General features: G+C 42.5%; 1 protein-coding gene across 1 annotated transcript in view; it reads left to right on the top strand.

Annotated features, from left to right (window-relative positions):
- pde8b (phosphodiesterase 8B) overlaps positions 1–17,059 on the top strand; it is a 316,839-nt gene that overhangs the window by 242,976 nt on the left and 56,804 nt on the right. The window contains exons 6-9 of the mRNA XM_078215444.1: positions 663–751; positions 1,657–1,735; positions 8,504–8,644; positions 12,335–12,423. Of these exons, the coding sequence (XP_078071570.1) occupies positions 663–751; positions 1,657–1,735; positions 8,504–8,644; positions 12,335–12,423 (398 nt within the window). The remainder of the gene's footprint in view (positions 1–662; positions 752–1,656; positions 1,736–8,503; positions 8,645–12,334; positions 12,424–17,059) is intronic.

Below are 17,059 nucleotides of genomic sequence, written 5' to 3' on the forward strand. Positions count from 1 at the left end.
TTTATTTAACAAAAGTACTTTAATAAAAGTACATTTGCTGAGAGGTTGGGAAGAACTTGGTGTGCTTCATATTGGCACAGTAAGTTGATCCCTCCTCTCTAAAATGTTACAGATCTTTCTATGACCTGTCTTCCCCACTCATTCCCCATTTTGTAGAGGATCAATCAATTGACAGTTGATTCCAGAGCCCTCCAGGTCATGACTCCCGCCTGGAGGCCCCAGTGGGTCCCGTCTCAAGATGGTCTCAAGAGGGTCTGCGCCACACTCCTTTTCCAATTCCCCAAAGCACTCTGATGTTCCTATGTTTCTTATATCTCTCCCTCTCCACCCCTTCCTATCACTGTGTTAACAATCAAATCCACATCTTTCCCAGTTCTTCCATTCTGCAATAAACCACTTCCACCTCTTACATGATCCATTTCCCATGCTGCATTTTCTCCTTCTGCCAAAAATGTTCCTGGCACCGTCCTCCATTAGAGTGAGAATTTGCCATGTGACTGCAGCCCCACCAGTTCATAAGCCTGTTTTGCACCCGCCTGTCTGGAAAGAAGGATGGGAGTGGGTTAGTGTTTTCCATGTGAAAAGGTCATGTGAAGTACTCACAAGTCCTGTTTCAGATTTTTAAATACTTACCATTTATTCTATTTTCTCCTTACCTGTAGCGGTACGTAGAGAACCCCAACGTAACTGCGTGCTACAATGAACTGATTCAGTTAGAGCATGGAGAGGTGCTGTCACAATTCAAACTGCGGTACGTATTTATCTAATTGTCTAGCATTTGACAGACACAACTAATTGAGGTAGATATTCGGAGCGCTGCATTTAATATGTTAGTGGACAATATGTAGAAGGGCCACCAAACCCATCCAAGAATACTGAAGAAGATTGGGAAAGAAAGAGATGGAGAGGCCCTTGTCATATTTTTTCAATTACCTTTGAGAGCAGGAGTTATGCCGAAGATCTGGACAGGGACAAACATTACATCCCTAAGTATAAACCAGTTAATGGTAAGCCAATTAAACCTGTCTTGGCTACGGGTAAATTTCTAGAGTCCTTCATCTGGGATGAAATAAATTAATATTAGGAGCAGATAACTTGGATTTGTCAAGGGTCGACTGTCCTTCACTAATTCAGTCCGATATTTTGTAAAATATCCCAGTGCAGTGGTGGACTTCTGAAGGAGTTTCATAAAGTGTCATATAAGAGATTTGAAACTACATGGCATTAGAAGAAACATAGCTACATTGATAAAGGGATGGTGATGGCACAGAAGGCAATGAGTAGGTGCAATTTTATCTTGATGGAAATCTTTTCTACAAGTGGGTATTGAAGCAGAATCTTCAATATTACATATTTAAATAGGCATAATATAAAAATGGATTCAGAGAAAGGGCATAGAAATGGGACGAAAGCAGACAGCTCAAGTTAAAGGGCTAACACAAAAACCAGAATGATATACTGAATGGCCTCTGATGCCATTATAGATTGCATAATTCTGGTCGATTAGGAACCTGAATCAGTTTGTTACTTGCTGCTGCTACAAAATATTGGACTTTTTTGCTTGCACTCTTAATAAAAATAATCTAAAATAAATATTTTCTATCATAAATGCATGTATTACTCAAACATTTCCATTGTCTGATCACTTTTTTCCAGGGCATGCAGTTCCATATTCACAGCCCTGGAACACTGCCAAGAGGCCGTAGAAATTACAAGTGAAGACCATGTCATTCAGGTAACCTAACATTATCATTTTTTACAGCTCATATATAAATGATAGTTTAAATTAGTTATTTCTACATTAATATTTCCTAAAATCTGTATTCTTATATTCTATAATATATTTCTTACAAAGCTCATGCAATTCTTCATCAGAAGAAATGATCATAAAAGAGTTTACGAGCCATCAGGCTAATTCCAGAAACTCTAGGGCCCTTCCATCTGATTAAAACTCCAGTCTGTTATTGTTAGTTTATCTTGGGATTTGTTGGCTTCTTACTCTAGAGGAAATCTTGCTGGAGATAATGGTCTTTTGTTCAAAAACATTTATTTACGTGCTATTTGAAAAGGTTAAATACGACTAAGACGTTGATGGAGCTACTCTGAGATGCTTCACATTCACTTCCTCTCAGTGAGTGACAGCACTGTGACATGGTTCCTTGCACACATGCTCAATAGCTATCATTTGAGTTACCTGTTACACTACAACTCTCCCTCGAGACTTAATCCCCATATTATTATACACACATTCTCCTAGACCTTGCCCTCACAACCTCTTGTGTTGGTGGAATCAATCTCTGACTATGTTCTCGGCTCTCCTTGCTGGTAATTATAGACCGGTGAGCCTTACTTCTGTTGTGGGCAAAGTTTTGGAAAGGATTATAAGAGATAGGATTTATAATTATCTAGAAAGGAATAATTTGATTAGGGATAGTCAGCACGGTTTTGTGAAGGGTAGGTCGTGCCTCACAAACCTTATTGAGTTCTTTGAGAAGGTGACCAAAGAGATGGATGAGGGTAAAGCGGTTGATGTGGTGTATATGGACTTCAGCAAAGCGTTTGATAAGGTTCCCCATGGTAAGCTATTGCGGAAAATACAGACACATGGGATTGAGGGTGATTTAGTGGTTTGGATCAGGAATTGGCTAGCTGTAAGAAAACAGAGGGTGGTGGTTGATGGGAAATATTCATCCTGGAATTCAGTTACTAGTGGTGTACCGCAAGGATCTGTTTTGGGGCCACTGCTGTTTGTCATTTTTATAAATGACCTGGATGAGGACGTAGAAGGATGGATTAGTAAATTTGCAGATGACACTAAAGTCGGTGGAGTTGTAGACAATGCGGAGGGAAGTGGCAGGTTACAGAGGGACATAGATAAGCTGCAGAGCTGGGCTGAGAGGTGGCAAATGGAGTTTAGTGCGGAAAAGTGTGAGGTGATTCACTTTGGAAGGAGTAACAAGAATACAGAGTACTGGGCGAATGGTAAGATACTTGGTAGTGTGGATGAGCAGAGAGATCCCTGAAAGTTGGCACCCAGGTTGATAGGATTGTTAAGAAGGCGTACAGTGTGTTAGCTTTTATTGGTAGAGGGATTGAGTTTCAGAGCCATGAGGTCATGCTGCAACTGTACAAAACTCTGGTGCGGCCGCACTTGGGGTATTGCGTACAGTTGGTCGCCGCATTATAGGAAAGATGTGGAAGCGTTGGAAAGGGTGCAGAGGAGATTTACCAGGATGTTACCTGGTATGGTGGGAAGATCGTATGAGGAAAGGCTGGGGGACTTGAGGTTGTTTTCATTAGAGAGAAGAAGGTTAAGAAGTGACTTACTAGAGGCATACAAGATGATCAGAGGATTAGATAGGGTGGATAGTGAGAGCCTTTTTCCTCAGATGGTGATGGCTAACACGAGGGGACATAGCTTTAAATTGAGGGGTGATAGATATAGGACAGATGTCAGAGGTAGGTTCTTTACTCAGAGAGTAGTAAGGGCGTGGAATGACCTGCCTGCAGCAGTAGTTGACTCGTCAAATTAAGAGCATTCAAATGGTTATTGGACAAACATATGGATGATATTGGAATAGTGTAGATTAGAGGGGCTTTAGATTGGTTTCACTGGTCGGCGCAACATCGAGGGCCGAAGGGCCTGTACTGCACTGTAATGTTCTGTGTTCTATATGTAGGACATATTCACTCCAGGAGCATCTCATGGAAGGTACCAACCTCCTCAGAAAGACACCGGAATTTTACCGCCCCGCCCACCATGGGAATCAGAGCAAAACGGGTGACACGGTAGCACAGTGGTTAGCACTGCTGCTTCACAGCTCCAGGAACCTGGGTTCGATTCCCGGCTTGGGTCACTGTCTGTGTGGAGTTTGCACATTCTCCTCGTGTCAGCGTGGGTTTCCTCCAGGTGCTCCGGTTTCCTCCCACAGTCCGAAGATGTGCGGGTTAGGTTGATTGACCATGCTAAAATTGCCCTTAGTGTCCTGAGATGCATAGGTTAGAGGGATTAGTGGGTAAATATGTAAGGATATGGGGGTAGGGCCTGGGTGGGATTGTGGTTGGTGCAGACTCGATGGACCGAATGGCCTCTTTCTGTACTGTAGGGTTTCTGTGATTTCTATGAAATGAAGGACGGACCATGGAAAGGTCCGTCGACCTCGGTTGGGATTTTACGGTTTTGGGACAAGTGAGGCCATAAAATCCCACCTGGAGAATTCTGCTTCTGGTTCACAGTATAAAAGAAATGAATGGGGATTGTCCTTTTCTTCTCTTTTGTTCTTTCTCTCTTTCTTGGTACTTTGGGCAAAGTTGGATTGCCGGCTGCTCTTATTTCAAAGAAAAAGCATGTTCATCTCCTGTGAAGATTCGCACAGCTGTAGAAGGTTTACAGACTCCTACTGATGCAATGAATAAGGTATTATGTAATGCCTCATCCATTTATCTACAAAGTTAAGTGAGACCAAGACATGGCTGGGTTTATTCGCGAGATGCTTCACACTCATCTCCTCTCAATGAGCGACAGCACTGTGACATAGTTCCTTTGGCACATACTTATTAGAGTTAACCCTTTACATCTAGGATTTAACCACCGATATATGGTTCTCTTTTCCGCAGGCTTCAATTTTTAGCCTGGTCCAGCAGATCCCATGTTCCAATCACGGTGTGTTGTCATCAGGAGATTCGAAATCCTTTCAGACTTTCATGACAAGATATCATTGATAGGAGAAATATAACAGGAAACCTGCAATTGTCATTCTCAGTGTAACCCTTTGTCATCTTGAATGGGTTTGTTTTCGAAAGATCATTAGAATGATAAACTAAATGTTTCACTCTTTTCACTGGTAGCTGTGGTTTCGTTCTTGCGGGTTACAACACGATTTCATTCTGGTCTGTATTCCATGCCTTGTTTCTCTTTCCACACATAGTGGTGCGCAAGGCAGACTTTCATCTGTTTCCACAACTAGTTTTTTTTCCTGGAACAGGTCACAACTCTGTCACCAGTGGCTTATACCTCGAGGAGCACCACACCACACCAAGTATGGCTGACTAGGAATCTCTCCAGATCTTATCACCTGCCATTGGCGTAATGGAAGGATTTTGCAGCTTGATACTCAACCTGTTTGGCCTTCAGGTTCTGGGGTGAGATTCGAACCTGGAGCGTCTGGCTTAGAGATAGAATCGCTGCACACTCTGCCCCAAGATCTCCATGATTCCATGGCTGTCCTGAGAGCAACAATCCAAACTTCAGACTGGGTAATGCAGTCACCCAAAACACTGTAAATTGAGATCTCGAGGATTTGAGTTTGAATCAAGTCAAACTAATACAACAAATGTCTCTTCTACTGACTGTAAGTGTCTTAGGCTTGGTCACCTTAGACAATCTCAACCTAATTTCTAATAGGATGAGGCCCAAAAACAAAAGACAATCCCAGCAATTAAAAAGTTACAACTCGATTGGCAGCCATGAAAGAAAGGCTGTGAAGAAAGCTACTATGCGATGTTCAGGCAAATGCAGCAGTGCTTTGCCTTCTGAGGCTGGGCATAGCCATGTTGTTGGAGCAGGATAGAGGGGAGCTTTACATAGCATGTAACTTTTCTATATATCACTTTCGACACTTAATGATGAGGCAAAGTGAGAGTTCCTTGTATTTGAGCTCCCTCAGCTTCATCAGCACAAAGATTCAGTTGAAAAACTTCATAAAAAGGCTTTTAAAAATTAATATTCTTGTCTCTCATCTCCCCACACTTCAGCTCTATCTCACAGCACCTTATCAATCATCACATGGCATCCAGTCCCAGGATAATGCAATGCAAGATCTCTCAACTATTTATTGTGACAGATGTCGAGGGACTTAGAGGTTTGCAAATCAATGTGGTTTTGGTATTTGTTTTCCCAGTGACTACATGTGAATATATATTTATAAGGATGATCCTTACCTTCCCCATCTTCTTGGTGCAATGCAGAGAGCAGCAAATTGTACAGTCCTTCTAATATGATCAACAATCAGGCTTCCTGGCTACAATAAAATCAAGTCCAAGTCTGTGTTTTATTGCTATTTCCAAGTGTTTATGTCGAACAACATTTTTTTTTTTCAATTTCATTCAGAGATATCAGTAAATACCAACCAATTGTAAAAGTAGCTCAGTCATTAAAGTCTTATAGTAAAACAGACCAGCTATGACTCCTGACGTCATCAGGATCTGACTGGAATTTTAACTTGGAAGCCTAAGTGGGAAGTCTCTGGGTTTCCTGCTAGGCCAACCCCATGTAGAAGAGAATCAGGTGCAATGAAAACCTAACAAGCTATAATGTTGTAGAACATTTTTAGTTTCATAATGTGACCAGTTACAGCAGAAGCGCAGGCTCCTAGGTGTACCTGTGCAGACCTCAGGTGCTGACTCTGCCAAAGTTTATGCGGTCATGGGAGTCCTCTTTATTTGACTACCATTAGCAAGTGGAGTGCCCCATTTATGCTGCTCCTTATTTCAACAGTGCTGGAAAGTCCAGAGGAAGTGATCTGACCAGGGATTCCAGGTGATTTCAGATGTATTTAATTGGAAACATCGCTTCAATGCTCCTACTCTGTGCTTTGTAAGAGAGTCACTTCAAATTTAAAATTCTGGCAAAGCTTCAGAGTCCACATTAGGTGGACACATTTATCTCAGATCATCCATTAATTTTGGTCTTACTGCACCAAGGATACTTCATTGTCCAAATGAAGGCCTAAGGAGTAGTGTTATGAGTCAGGGCAGAAACTCCAAAGTGTTTTATGAAGCCTGTCGGAACCATAAGTTTTGCAATTTGAATTTGGCTAGGATAAGCATGAGATGCTTCACTTCAGGTGTGATTCAACAACCCACTAGGAAGCTTTTATCAAACAAAGTTTATTTAAGAATATAGTTAACATGGATAGAAATAAAATTAGCAATACCTTTTATCAATTACAAACAAAAAAACAGAAAGAAAACAACCACAATAATTTATTAACCCTTAATTGAATATTAAAGTTGTTCCAACAAACCAAAACTTTTTCATGGACAAAACCCTTTTCACAGGCTTAACACAGCATAGATTAAAATCTCACTTGACTGGAATTGAGTCTTTTCAAAACCTGCACTTTCCTTCCAGAAGGCAAAACGTTGCCTTGAGATAACCAGCAAACTTTCCAAATAGAATAGAGAGAGAACTTCAGCTTCTTTCTTGCTTGATACCCCTGCTAAAATTAAAAACTAAACTGCAGCCTCAGAACTCTCAAAACTGAAACCTTAAACTCAGTGGAAGGAAAGAAAACTGTCCATGTACATGTGACCTTTTCTCCTAACAATGCAGGACGTAAAACTAATCCAAGATTAAACATTGTTTAATCCCAGAGTAAATAACCCCCATTTAAGCTATTGAAGTATCAATAAAAGGACTCTGGTAGTCAGCCTGGCAACATTAACAAGCTGTGAGCTGCAGAAATCATGGATTTAAAAAAACTTTCTTAAAGGGACACTAACGTCACACTGGGAACTGCAGTGCTCTGAGTCCCTTTGCCCTGCTGCATCAGCAACCATTGGAGGTGGGCAAAGGTTCCATCCCATTAAATCTGGGTTCAAGTAACATTCTAATATATCTAGGAGTTGACCTAGTTTTGATTCTTCTGAAGGATACAACTTATTCAGGAAAGATGGGGAAGGAAAGAAAGGCTGAGGAGTGATAATTTTGGTAAGGAAGAGGATTATTCTGTGGGAGAAGGCAGCGTAGTGGCATTAAATGAATTGCATTAAGTAAATTACTCTTTCAGAGAACCATCATAGATTCAACCACAGGTTTAATGGCTGCCTTCTATGCTGTAACCATTCTATGATTCTAAAAAACCTGCTGAAGTTACACTGGGAATGTATCAGAATAGACATGTATTTGCAGTGCCTGGTTAATTAATTGTGCTAGTTTCTTTTCTTTATTCTTTAATGGGATGAGATTGGCACTGGCAGGACCAGCATTTATTGCCCATCCCTAATTGTCCTTAAGAAAGTGATGGTGAGCCGCCGCCTTAAACCACTGCAGTCCATCTGGTCTAGGTACACCCACCATGTTGTTAGGAAGGGAAATTTAGGTTTTTGATGAAAAATTGCAGTATCAGTGATTTTAATGGGAAAAATAACTTTTAATGATGACACCATGTCAATCATGTAGGTTCTTTACGCAGAGAGTGGTTGGGGTGTGGAATGGACTGCCTGCAGTGATAGTGGAGTCAGACACTTTAGAAACATTTAAGCGGTTATTGGATAGGCACATGGAGCACACCAGGATGATAGGGAGTGGGATAGCTTGATCTTGGTTTCAGATAAAGCTCGGCACAACATCGTGGGCCGAAGGGCCTGTTCTGTGCTGTACTGTTCTATGTTCTATGTTCTATAATATTACCAGCAGCAAAAATCAAGTAATACAAGTTTTAAAAAACACAAGCGGTAAGTTTGAGCAGAAAGTTAACCTCAGTCTTGGCTTCTGTTGCAGTATGTGAATCCAGCATTTGAACATATGATGGGTTATCATAAAGGGGAGTTGATTGGCAAAGAACTTACTGAACTACCCAAGAGTGACAAAAATAAAGCAGATCTTCTTGATACAATAAACACGTGTATCAAGAAAGGAAAGGTAAGAGCACCTTACAGCATTTCAGGTTTTTGATATATTTACCTCTTACATTTTCCTGTTGTGGGATCTTGCTGTGCATAATTTGGCCATCATATTTTTTACATTATAATGGTGACTACACTTCATAAGTAATTGTTTGACTGTGAAGTGTTTTCAGGCACCTTGAGGTGGTGAAAGTTGCTACATAAATGCAAATCATTTTGTTTTTGAACTTGGCGATATGAGCCATTCAAGTTGTCACACTGGTAAAGATAGAAATATTAAAAATGTTTGTGAAAAAGTGGCCTGGGGGAGAATTGAACCCAATATGCACTGAGCAAGAAAAAGATTGAATTCACCCAACAAAGTTTGACCAGGAAAATCTTTTCCTTCCAATTCTCTGCTGGCTATTTCTTATTAGCTCATTATGGTTCCCTAGCCTAGTCCTTGGAAGGACCATCTTCAGCCTGCAGATTGACTGCTGCCACTGAGCAGCATTTTGTTCAGTCCTTACACAAAGCTTGGCAACATTTCTGCTTCTAATTTGCCTATTTCCCTGCTCCTTCTAATCGGTTGACTCACATGCCAACTGACAATGCAGCATTTTTAATTACCTCAATTTTTGTTTGCTTGTATCCCTCACAGTGTAGAGCACACCTAAAGTAATTGGCTTCATTGCTGCGCTGTTTCTCCTGCCAATATTTCCAGCATAAAACAGAAGCCACATTCATTAGGCTAGGGGCAGAATCATAGAACCCTTCAGTGTAGAACGAGGCCATTCAACTCATCAAATTTGTGCTGGCTCTTTGAAAGAGCTATCCAATTAATTGCATTCCCCTTCTTTATCCCTATAGCCCTGCATTTTTTCCCTGTATCAAATTCTCTTTTAAAAGTTACTCTTGAACCGGCATCTTTTAGGCAGTGCATTCCATATTATTGCTTAATTCACATTAGCTAATTTAAACTTCTTTGTCCAAACAATTGATTATGTACAAGGCTGTAATCTAGGCCTACCTATTGCTATTTGAAGAGGACGGAAAGGTCTTCTCATGTCCTAACCAATGGTCTTTCTTCAACCAAAACCATATTATTTGGTCATAAATTGCCATACTGTTTATTTTCATATATATACATTAAAAATTTGTTTAAATGCCAAATTTGCTTGATACAGTGACTGTAGCAATTGCTTCCAGAAAATGGGGCGAACAGCTCATTCATCGCTCATTAATGTTTGCTGCTCAACAGTTAGAAACAAGCCCACAGATTCACAGAAAAATGAGCAGAATCATGGAATGCAATCCCAAAACAATAATGCAAATCTCAAGACTCTAATGTTAACTGGAATTTTGGCATTACATTACTGTACAATGCTCTGTTTCTTCTTTTCTCAGATCCCATCCAGCCCTCATATATCTCACTGTTCTCTGTATCAACCCAGAGTTGTCTGATATCAAAATCTAGCTAAGACAAAATGGCTTCCAGAGGTCTTTCAGTCTTACCTTCATACTTTGGCCTCTTCTCAGCTGTGTTCTCAAGGATTGTTGTGGATCTCCTGTGAAATTTCAGGGCTTGGATTTTCATCCGAGATAAAAGAGATGCAGGCATGATGGGCTGAATGGCCTCCTTCTGCACTAATAATTCTGTGAAAAGAAAAATAACTTGCATTTATAAAGTGCCTTTCATAATCACAGGAAGCCCCTAAGCACTCCCCTACAACACTTAACCTGAAGGTTAGAATTGGGCCAAACGTGGGGCAGGATTTTCCAGATACTGCGGTTTCCCCACTATCACCCAGAGAGCCAGGTGGAAGCACATCTTTGCCAATCACGACAGCTCACAGGTGTTTAACATTTCCTAGAGTGTTATTTGGCGAGTGAAAGTTCTGCATTAGAGAATTGTCGGCCAGTTTGATTGGCTGACACCTCTGTAGTCCCAGTGGCAGCAATGGTCAGGACTAGGTTCCCAGATTCTAAAACCAGAGTCCAGGACCAAGTCCAAGATCTCACGGTGGGGAGGGGAGATGAGGCTGGGGGGAAGGTGGGGGAAGGGTGTTGGGTGTCTTGATGGAAAAGTCAGGGATGCAGGGAACACCCATGCCAGAACAGACCTTGGGAGTAGGATGCTCAATGCCAAGAGGAGCCCTTTGAGGGAGGTGCCACACCCTCTCTTCCTGCCCAAGACCCAAGCAGGCTGACTTGTCAGGTTTCTCCTCTGCCACTGAACTCCTGTTAACCTTCAAATTGAGACCTGGCAGGAAGTAGCTCTTAAGTAGTCAATCATTAGCTTCTATTGGCAGGAGAGCAGACAAGCCACCCTAGATCTCACTTAGATCTTTAAAATTACGGACAGTCAGGGGAGAGCAGTAGGAAGGCCATCTCAGGAATTCTGCAATATTTTGCACTTGCAAACCCACCAGCAGGGACCAGCATAATTCTGCTCCATCCATGGAGTCCTCTTGAGCTGTGGATACTTGGCACTTTGCCAAATAGTATTGAACTGAAACCAGAGCACTAGTATTTGAAGAACATTGAGCCACCATTCAGGCACATGGGGCAGAATCTTGTGACCTCCCTGTGGCAGGGGTGAGATGCATTTTATGGATTAGGAGGGTAGTAGGTAGTGAACCCGCCATCTTCCTGCCTGCATCCAGTTTAAATCCAGGGCAGCAAGACCCATACCTGCCACCAGTTGAAGCCATTGAGTCGGAAATTAATGCCCACTTAAGGGACTCAATCCCACCACTGCTGGTATTAACCTATCAAGCCACATGGAGCATGGTGTGTTTGCTTGCGGGTTCCCAAGGATCCCTTGTTACGCAGTGCCTGATCGAGAGATCTGGTGCCTGCTGAGAGTCAAACCCCTGTCTTGCTGCTAAACCCCTTCCCTCCCTTCCCCGGCTTCACCTTTGCGCAACTCCCTTCCTGCCATCACTCACTTGTGCCTGGGTCCTTCATCCAAGGTCTTGGGTGGGTGTAAGCAGCCACTGCTTCATACAGAACAACTGCCAGCCCATTGCTGCCTTGTCAAGTGCCTGAGGGACACAAGATACATTGAGCTTTCCCAAAAAGAACGACACAAGGATTTTGCTGGATCTCCAGCCAGTGGCCAAGACCCCTCTAGCCTCCACAAGATTCCACTAATGATTACGCTCCCCATGCACCCAAAATGGTCTCAACCAATTTCTAGGCCACCTCGTTTGCATGCATAAATAGTTTGAACAAAGCTGCAGTGACAAAACAGCAACATCGCTGAACACATGACTGGCATCAATCTACCACTCATAAATTGGATTCAATCCGGGCATATGCAGGAATGGCAAAATGAATTCCTTAGGCAACTGTGACACAAAACTTTTTGAGAAACGAAATGTCTCCAATTTGCATAATTACAAAATTGATTTGTACTGTTAAACTCTAATTGATCTCCTGATTTATTTAGACCACTTCCTCACAGAGAGCACCTGAGCAGATGCCAGAGGAGGATAGATCAGATGGGCTACCAAATATTACAACCATGATATGGATTCCAGATTACCCATAAAAAGAAACTACTAAAAGTTTACTTAAACTGGTATAATGGGATGAATACTAAAGAGTTTGTAGAATGCTGTGTGGTGTTTGTGACAGTTGTGGGAAACCCATACAAAGAGATGCACAAAATAATATCCTCAAATATTCCAAAATTGACATAATCCATGATGTTGTTTTACAGAAATGGCAAGGAATTTACTATGCAAGGCAAAAAGCAGGAGAAAGTATACAGCAAGATGTAACAATAGTACCTGTAATAGGCCAGGGAGGGTAAGTATCACCATTCAATTCTAGGAAAACAAGACAGCACCTAGAGAAACAGAAATAAACACAGCTTCTGGACTTAATGTCCCCTGGCATGTACAAAGCAGACAACAAGAATTCTTCAGTTTTAACTTTAAAGGTACCAATTCTATGAAAAATGATCTTGTAGAACTATTGATAAAGTTACAAAGGAGTGATACCAAGTCTGTAAATCTTTCTTCATCCCAATGGCTAATTATTAATCTCATAAAAACGTTATGGAATATTAATCTCTTCCTTAAATAAATTTTAATCCTGCCCTTCTCTATGTGGCAGTGACATTGCTTTCTGTGCTTGAATGTAATAATGAAGGAAGAGTAAGGTCATTGTATTGAACACCACTTAGAATCTTTACAGTAGAATTGAAGTAATTAATCTTGCTGCAATATTCAGAATCAGGTTTTGTCTTCATTCAATGCTGTTGTAATCTAATCTCCTGATCAGTACCTGTGACTGAATGTGACATGTTCAGTTTTCCTCTATTAAGTGTGAGCACAGATTACAAATGCTTATAAATCCTTGAAGCTGGGTTGATTTGTAAGAGTGGCATGGACCATACTCAGATTAATTTAGACAGAGCCATTTTGAAGCTAGTTCTGGAGCAGAGATCTTCAGCACGACCAGGAAGTTGAGAGAGCCTGCCCTTTTCCTTTATCCAGTATAAATTACATATCCAGAATCAGATTGGCTGATGAATGCTTAAGCATCTCATCTCCGAAGTTGGCTTGCCTTTGTAAATGGGCATCTTCTAAAGCAGCTAAACTGCAACAGTGAAGAAAATACAAATTCCTAACCTAACTAAAAAGGTGGGAAAAGAAGAAGAATTCTGAAACTCACGAGCTAGACCATGAGAACAATGTTTGATTCTGATGATAACAGTCGCCCTCAAAGATGTTCAGCCCTGATGGGCCATGAGCTAGCAAGACTCGACATCGATACAGCAGCTCAAAGTGAGGTCCGTTTCTTAGAGCAAGACAGCCTAACAGAACACAACGCTGCTACACCTTCTATTGATCAGGCAGAGCTCAAAGTGCCTCTTTGATGGTGGTTTCATGGTGACCAAGATTATCACCACTAAATTTCAAACCCTCCAATCGGTCATTCTAAACGCATCCTGTCCCTCCTCCTCCCAATTCAAGACCAGCAGCATGCAATTCTCATCAGTGTGCATGCCCCAATCTTGAAGGCTAACCCAGTTGACAAAGATAAATTGTACAGTAATTGCAGTGAACTAATCTGGAACGTCCCTCCTAAGGATGTTGTACTTGGCAATTTCAGGGTTGACTGTGTCAGTATGACATGAAAAGGTGTGTTCGTAAACAATGGAGTTGGAAGCTGCAATGAAAACAGATATCTACTCTTGGAACTCTGTGCAGAAAAGTAACTCTCCATAACCAACACCTTTTAATAATATCACTGCTTCAACCACATGGATGCTACCCCGCTCTAAATACTGGAACCTGATAGACTGCAACTTGGTGCGCCAGTGTGACCTAAAGGATGTCCTGCTTATTAGGATCATGTCTGGTGCTGACTGCCATGCAGACCATTCAAAGCTGTATTTACATTTTAAGTCTAAGCCCAAGAACAGGCCCAGCAACAACTCAGAATAAACATTTCAAGTCAACAAGCTGCAAACCCTATCTTGCAAAGATAGATATCAAGTACCCTGATAGACCAGTCTGGAACACCCTGATCTCACTGCTGAGTCCATTCAAGGAGAACTCTGGGAACACGTCAAAGCTGCAGTACTGGATACCTACAATGAGGTTATGGGACCCAGCGCCAGGAAGAACAGTGGTTTGATGAAAATGACAAGGAAATGCAAGATCCTTTAACAATAGAAAGGTCAGCTCATCAAACTCACCTGGCCCAGTTGGCCAGCCAGGGGAAAAAGACAGCCTATTGTCAAACATGCAGCACCCTTCAACTTAAAAACTGAGGAACATCCAAAATGACTGGTGGATCACACATATGGAAAAAACTCAACTGTATACTGATAGTGGCAGCATATGAAGCTTCTATGAAGCACTAAAATCTGTCTATGCATCATCATAGAGTCATAGAGTTTTACAGCATGGAAAGAAGCCCTCTGGCCCATCGTGTCCACGCCAGCCATCAGGCACCTATCTATTCTAACCTAACATTTTCCAACATGTGGTCCATAGCCATGTACGTTATGGCATTTCAAGGGCTCATCTAAATACTACTTAAATGCTATGAGGGTTCTCGCCTCTACCACCCTTTCTGGCAGTGGGTTCCGATTTCCACCACCCTCTGGCAGAAAACGTTTTTCCTCATCTTCTGTAAACCTCCTGCCCCTTAACTTAATCTATGCCCCAGGTTATTGACCCCTCTCCAAAGGGGAAATGTTCCTTCTTATCCACCCTATCTATGCCCCTCACAATTTTATACATCTCAATCAGGTTCCCCCTCTGCCTTCTCTGCTCTTAGGAAAACAACCCCAGCCTATCCAAGCTCTCTTGATAGCTGAAACGCTCTAGCCAAGGCAACATCCTGGTGAATCTCCTCTGCACCTTCTCTAGTGCAGTCACTTCCTTCTTATAGTGTGGTGACCAGACTGCACATAGTCCTTCAGGATTAAATTCCATTTGCCACTCTTCTGCCCCTCTAACCAGCCCATATATATCATCCTGTAATCTAAGGATTTGCTCTTCATTATTAAGAGTTTAAACTAAATAGGTTGGGGGGAGGGGATCGAGACGAGGTGACTGGGAGCGAGGAAGTTAGCTCGCAAACAGAGAAGGGTTATAGACGGTGCAAGAGGGACGATGGACGGGGGATAGAGAAGGGGAGAGCTCAGACCAAAGGATTGAGATGTGTTTACTTTAATGCCAGGAGTATAGTGAATAAAGGGGATGAGCTCAGAGCGTGGATCGATGCCTGGAAGTGTGATGTGGTGGCCATTACGGAGACTTGGATGTCTCAGGGACAGGACTGGATACTACAGGTGCCGGGAATCAGATGTTTCAGGAAGGAGAGGGAGGGAGGCAAGAGAGGGGGTGGAGTGGCACTGCTGATCAGGGATAGTGTCACAGCTGTAGAGAAGGTGTATGCTGTGGAGGGATTGTCTACAGAGTCTCTGTGGGTGGAAGTTCGGAGTGGGAAGGGCTCGATCACTTTGCTGGGAGTTTTCCATAGGCCGCCCAATAGTGACAGGGAGGTGGAGGAGCAGATAGGGAAACAGATCCTGGAGAGTTACAATAATAGCAGAGTTGTTGTGATGGGAGACTTTAATTTCCCAAACATATCCCTAGGGTAAGGGGATTGGATGGGGAGGAGTTCATTAGGTGTGTTCAGGAGGGTTTCCTGACACAGCATGTGGACAAGCCTACAAGAGGAGAGGCTGTACTTGATCTGATACTGACCAATGAACCTGGGCAGGTGTCAGATCTCTCAGTGCGACAGCATCTTGGGGATAGCGATCATAACTCTACCTCCTTTATGCTTGCATTGGAAAAAGAGAGGATCAGGCAAGCTAGGAAAGCATTTATATGGAGTAAGGGGAAATATGACGACATAAGGCAGCAAATTAGAGGAGTAAATTAGAAGGAGGTATTCTTGGGGAAATGTACTGAAGAGAGGTGGCAGTTTTTCAAGGAATGTCTGTCTAGGGTTCTACAGGACAACATTCCGAGCAGACAGAGAGGAGTTGGTAGGTTAAAGGAACCGTGGTGCATGAAAGCTGTGCGGGACCTAGTCGAAAAGAAAAGGAAAGCGTACAAAAGTTTCAGAGAGCTTGGCGAAGATAGAGATCTAGAGGAGTATACGGCTTGTAGGAAGGGACTAAAGAAGGAAATTAGGAGCGCCAGAAGGGGTCACGAGAAGGCCTTGGCAAGTAGAATTAAGGAAAACCCTAAGGCGTTCTATAAATATGTGAAGAGTAAAAGAATGAGATGTGAAGGAATAGGGCCTATAAAAGGTGAAGGCAGGAAAATCAGTATGGAACCAGTAGAAATGGCAGAGGTGCTCAATGAGTATTTTGCCTCAATGAGTATTTCACGGAGGAGAAGGACATGGGTGGATGTACTGTGGGCTTGCGGTGGACTGAAAAGATTGAGTATGTGGACTTTAACGAAGAGGTTGTGCTGGAATCTTTGAATGGCATCAAGATAGATAAGTTGCCGGGTCCGGATGGGATGTACCCCAGGTTACTGTGGGAGACGAGGGAAGAGATTGCAGAGCCTCTGGCGATGATCTTTGCGTCATCGATGGAGACGGGAGAGGTGCCGGAAGATTGGAGGATTGCGGATGTGGTTCCTATTTTCAAGGAGGGGAATAGGGATAGCCCAGGAAATTACCGACCGGTGAGTCCAACCTCAGTGGTTGGTAAACTGATGGAGAAGATCCTGAGGGACAAGATTTATGAGCATTTAGAGAGGTTTAGTATGATCAAGAATACTCAGCATGGCTTTGTCAAAGGCAGATCGTGCCTTACGAGCTTGGTGGAGTTCGTCGAAAATGTGACTAAACACATTGACGAAGGGAAAGCGGTAGATGTGGTTTATATGGATTTTAGCAAGGTGTTCGATAAGGTCCCCCATGCAAGGCTTCTAGAAAAAGTGAGAGGGCATAGGATCCA

The sequence above is a fragment of the Mustelus asterias genome, chromosome 6 (genome assembly GCF_964213995.1).
Source record: "Mustelus asterias chromosome 6, sMusAst1.hap1.1, whole genome shotgun sequence".
In the NCBI taxonomy this organism is placed as follows: domain Eukaryota; kingdom Metazoa; phylum Chordata; class Chondrichthyes; order Carcharhiniformes; family Triakidae; genus Mustelus; species Mustelus asterias.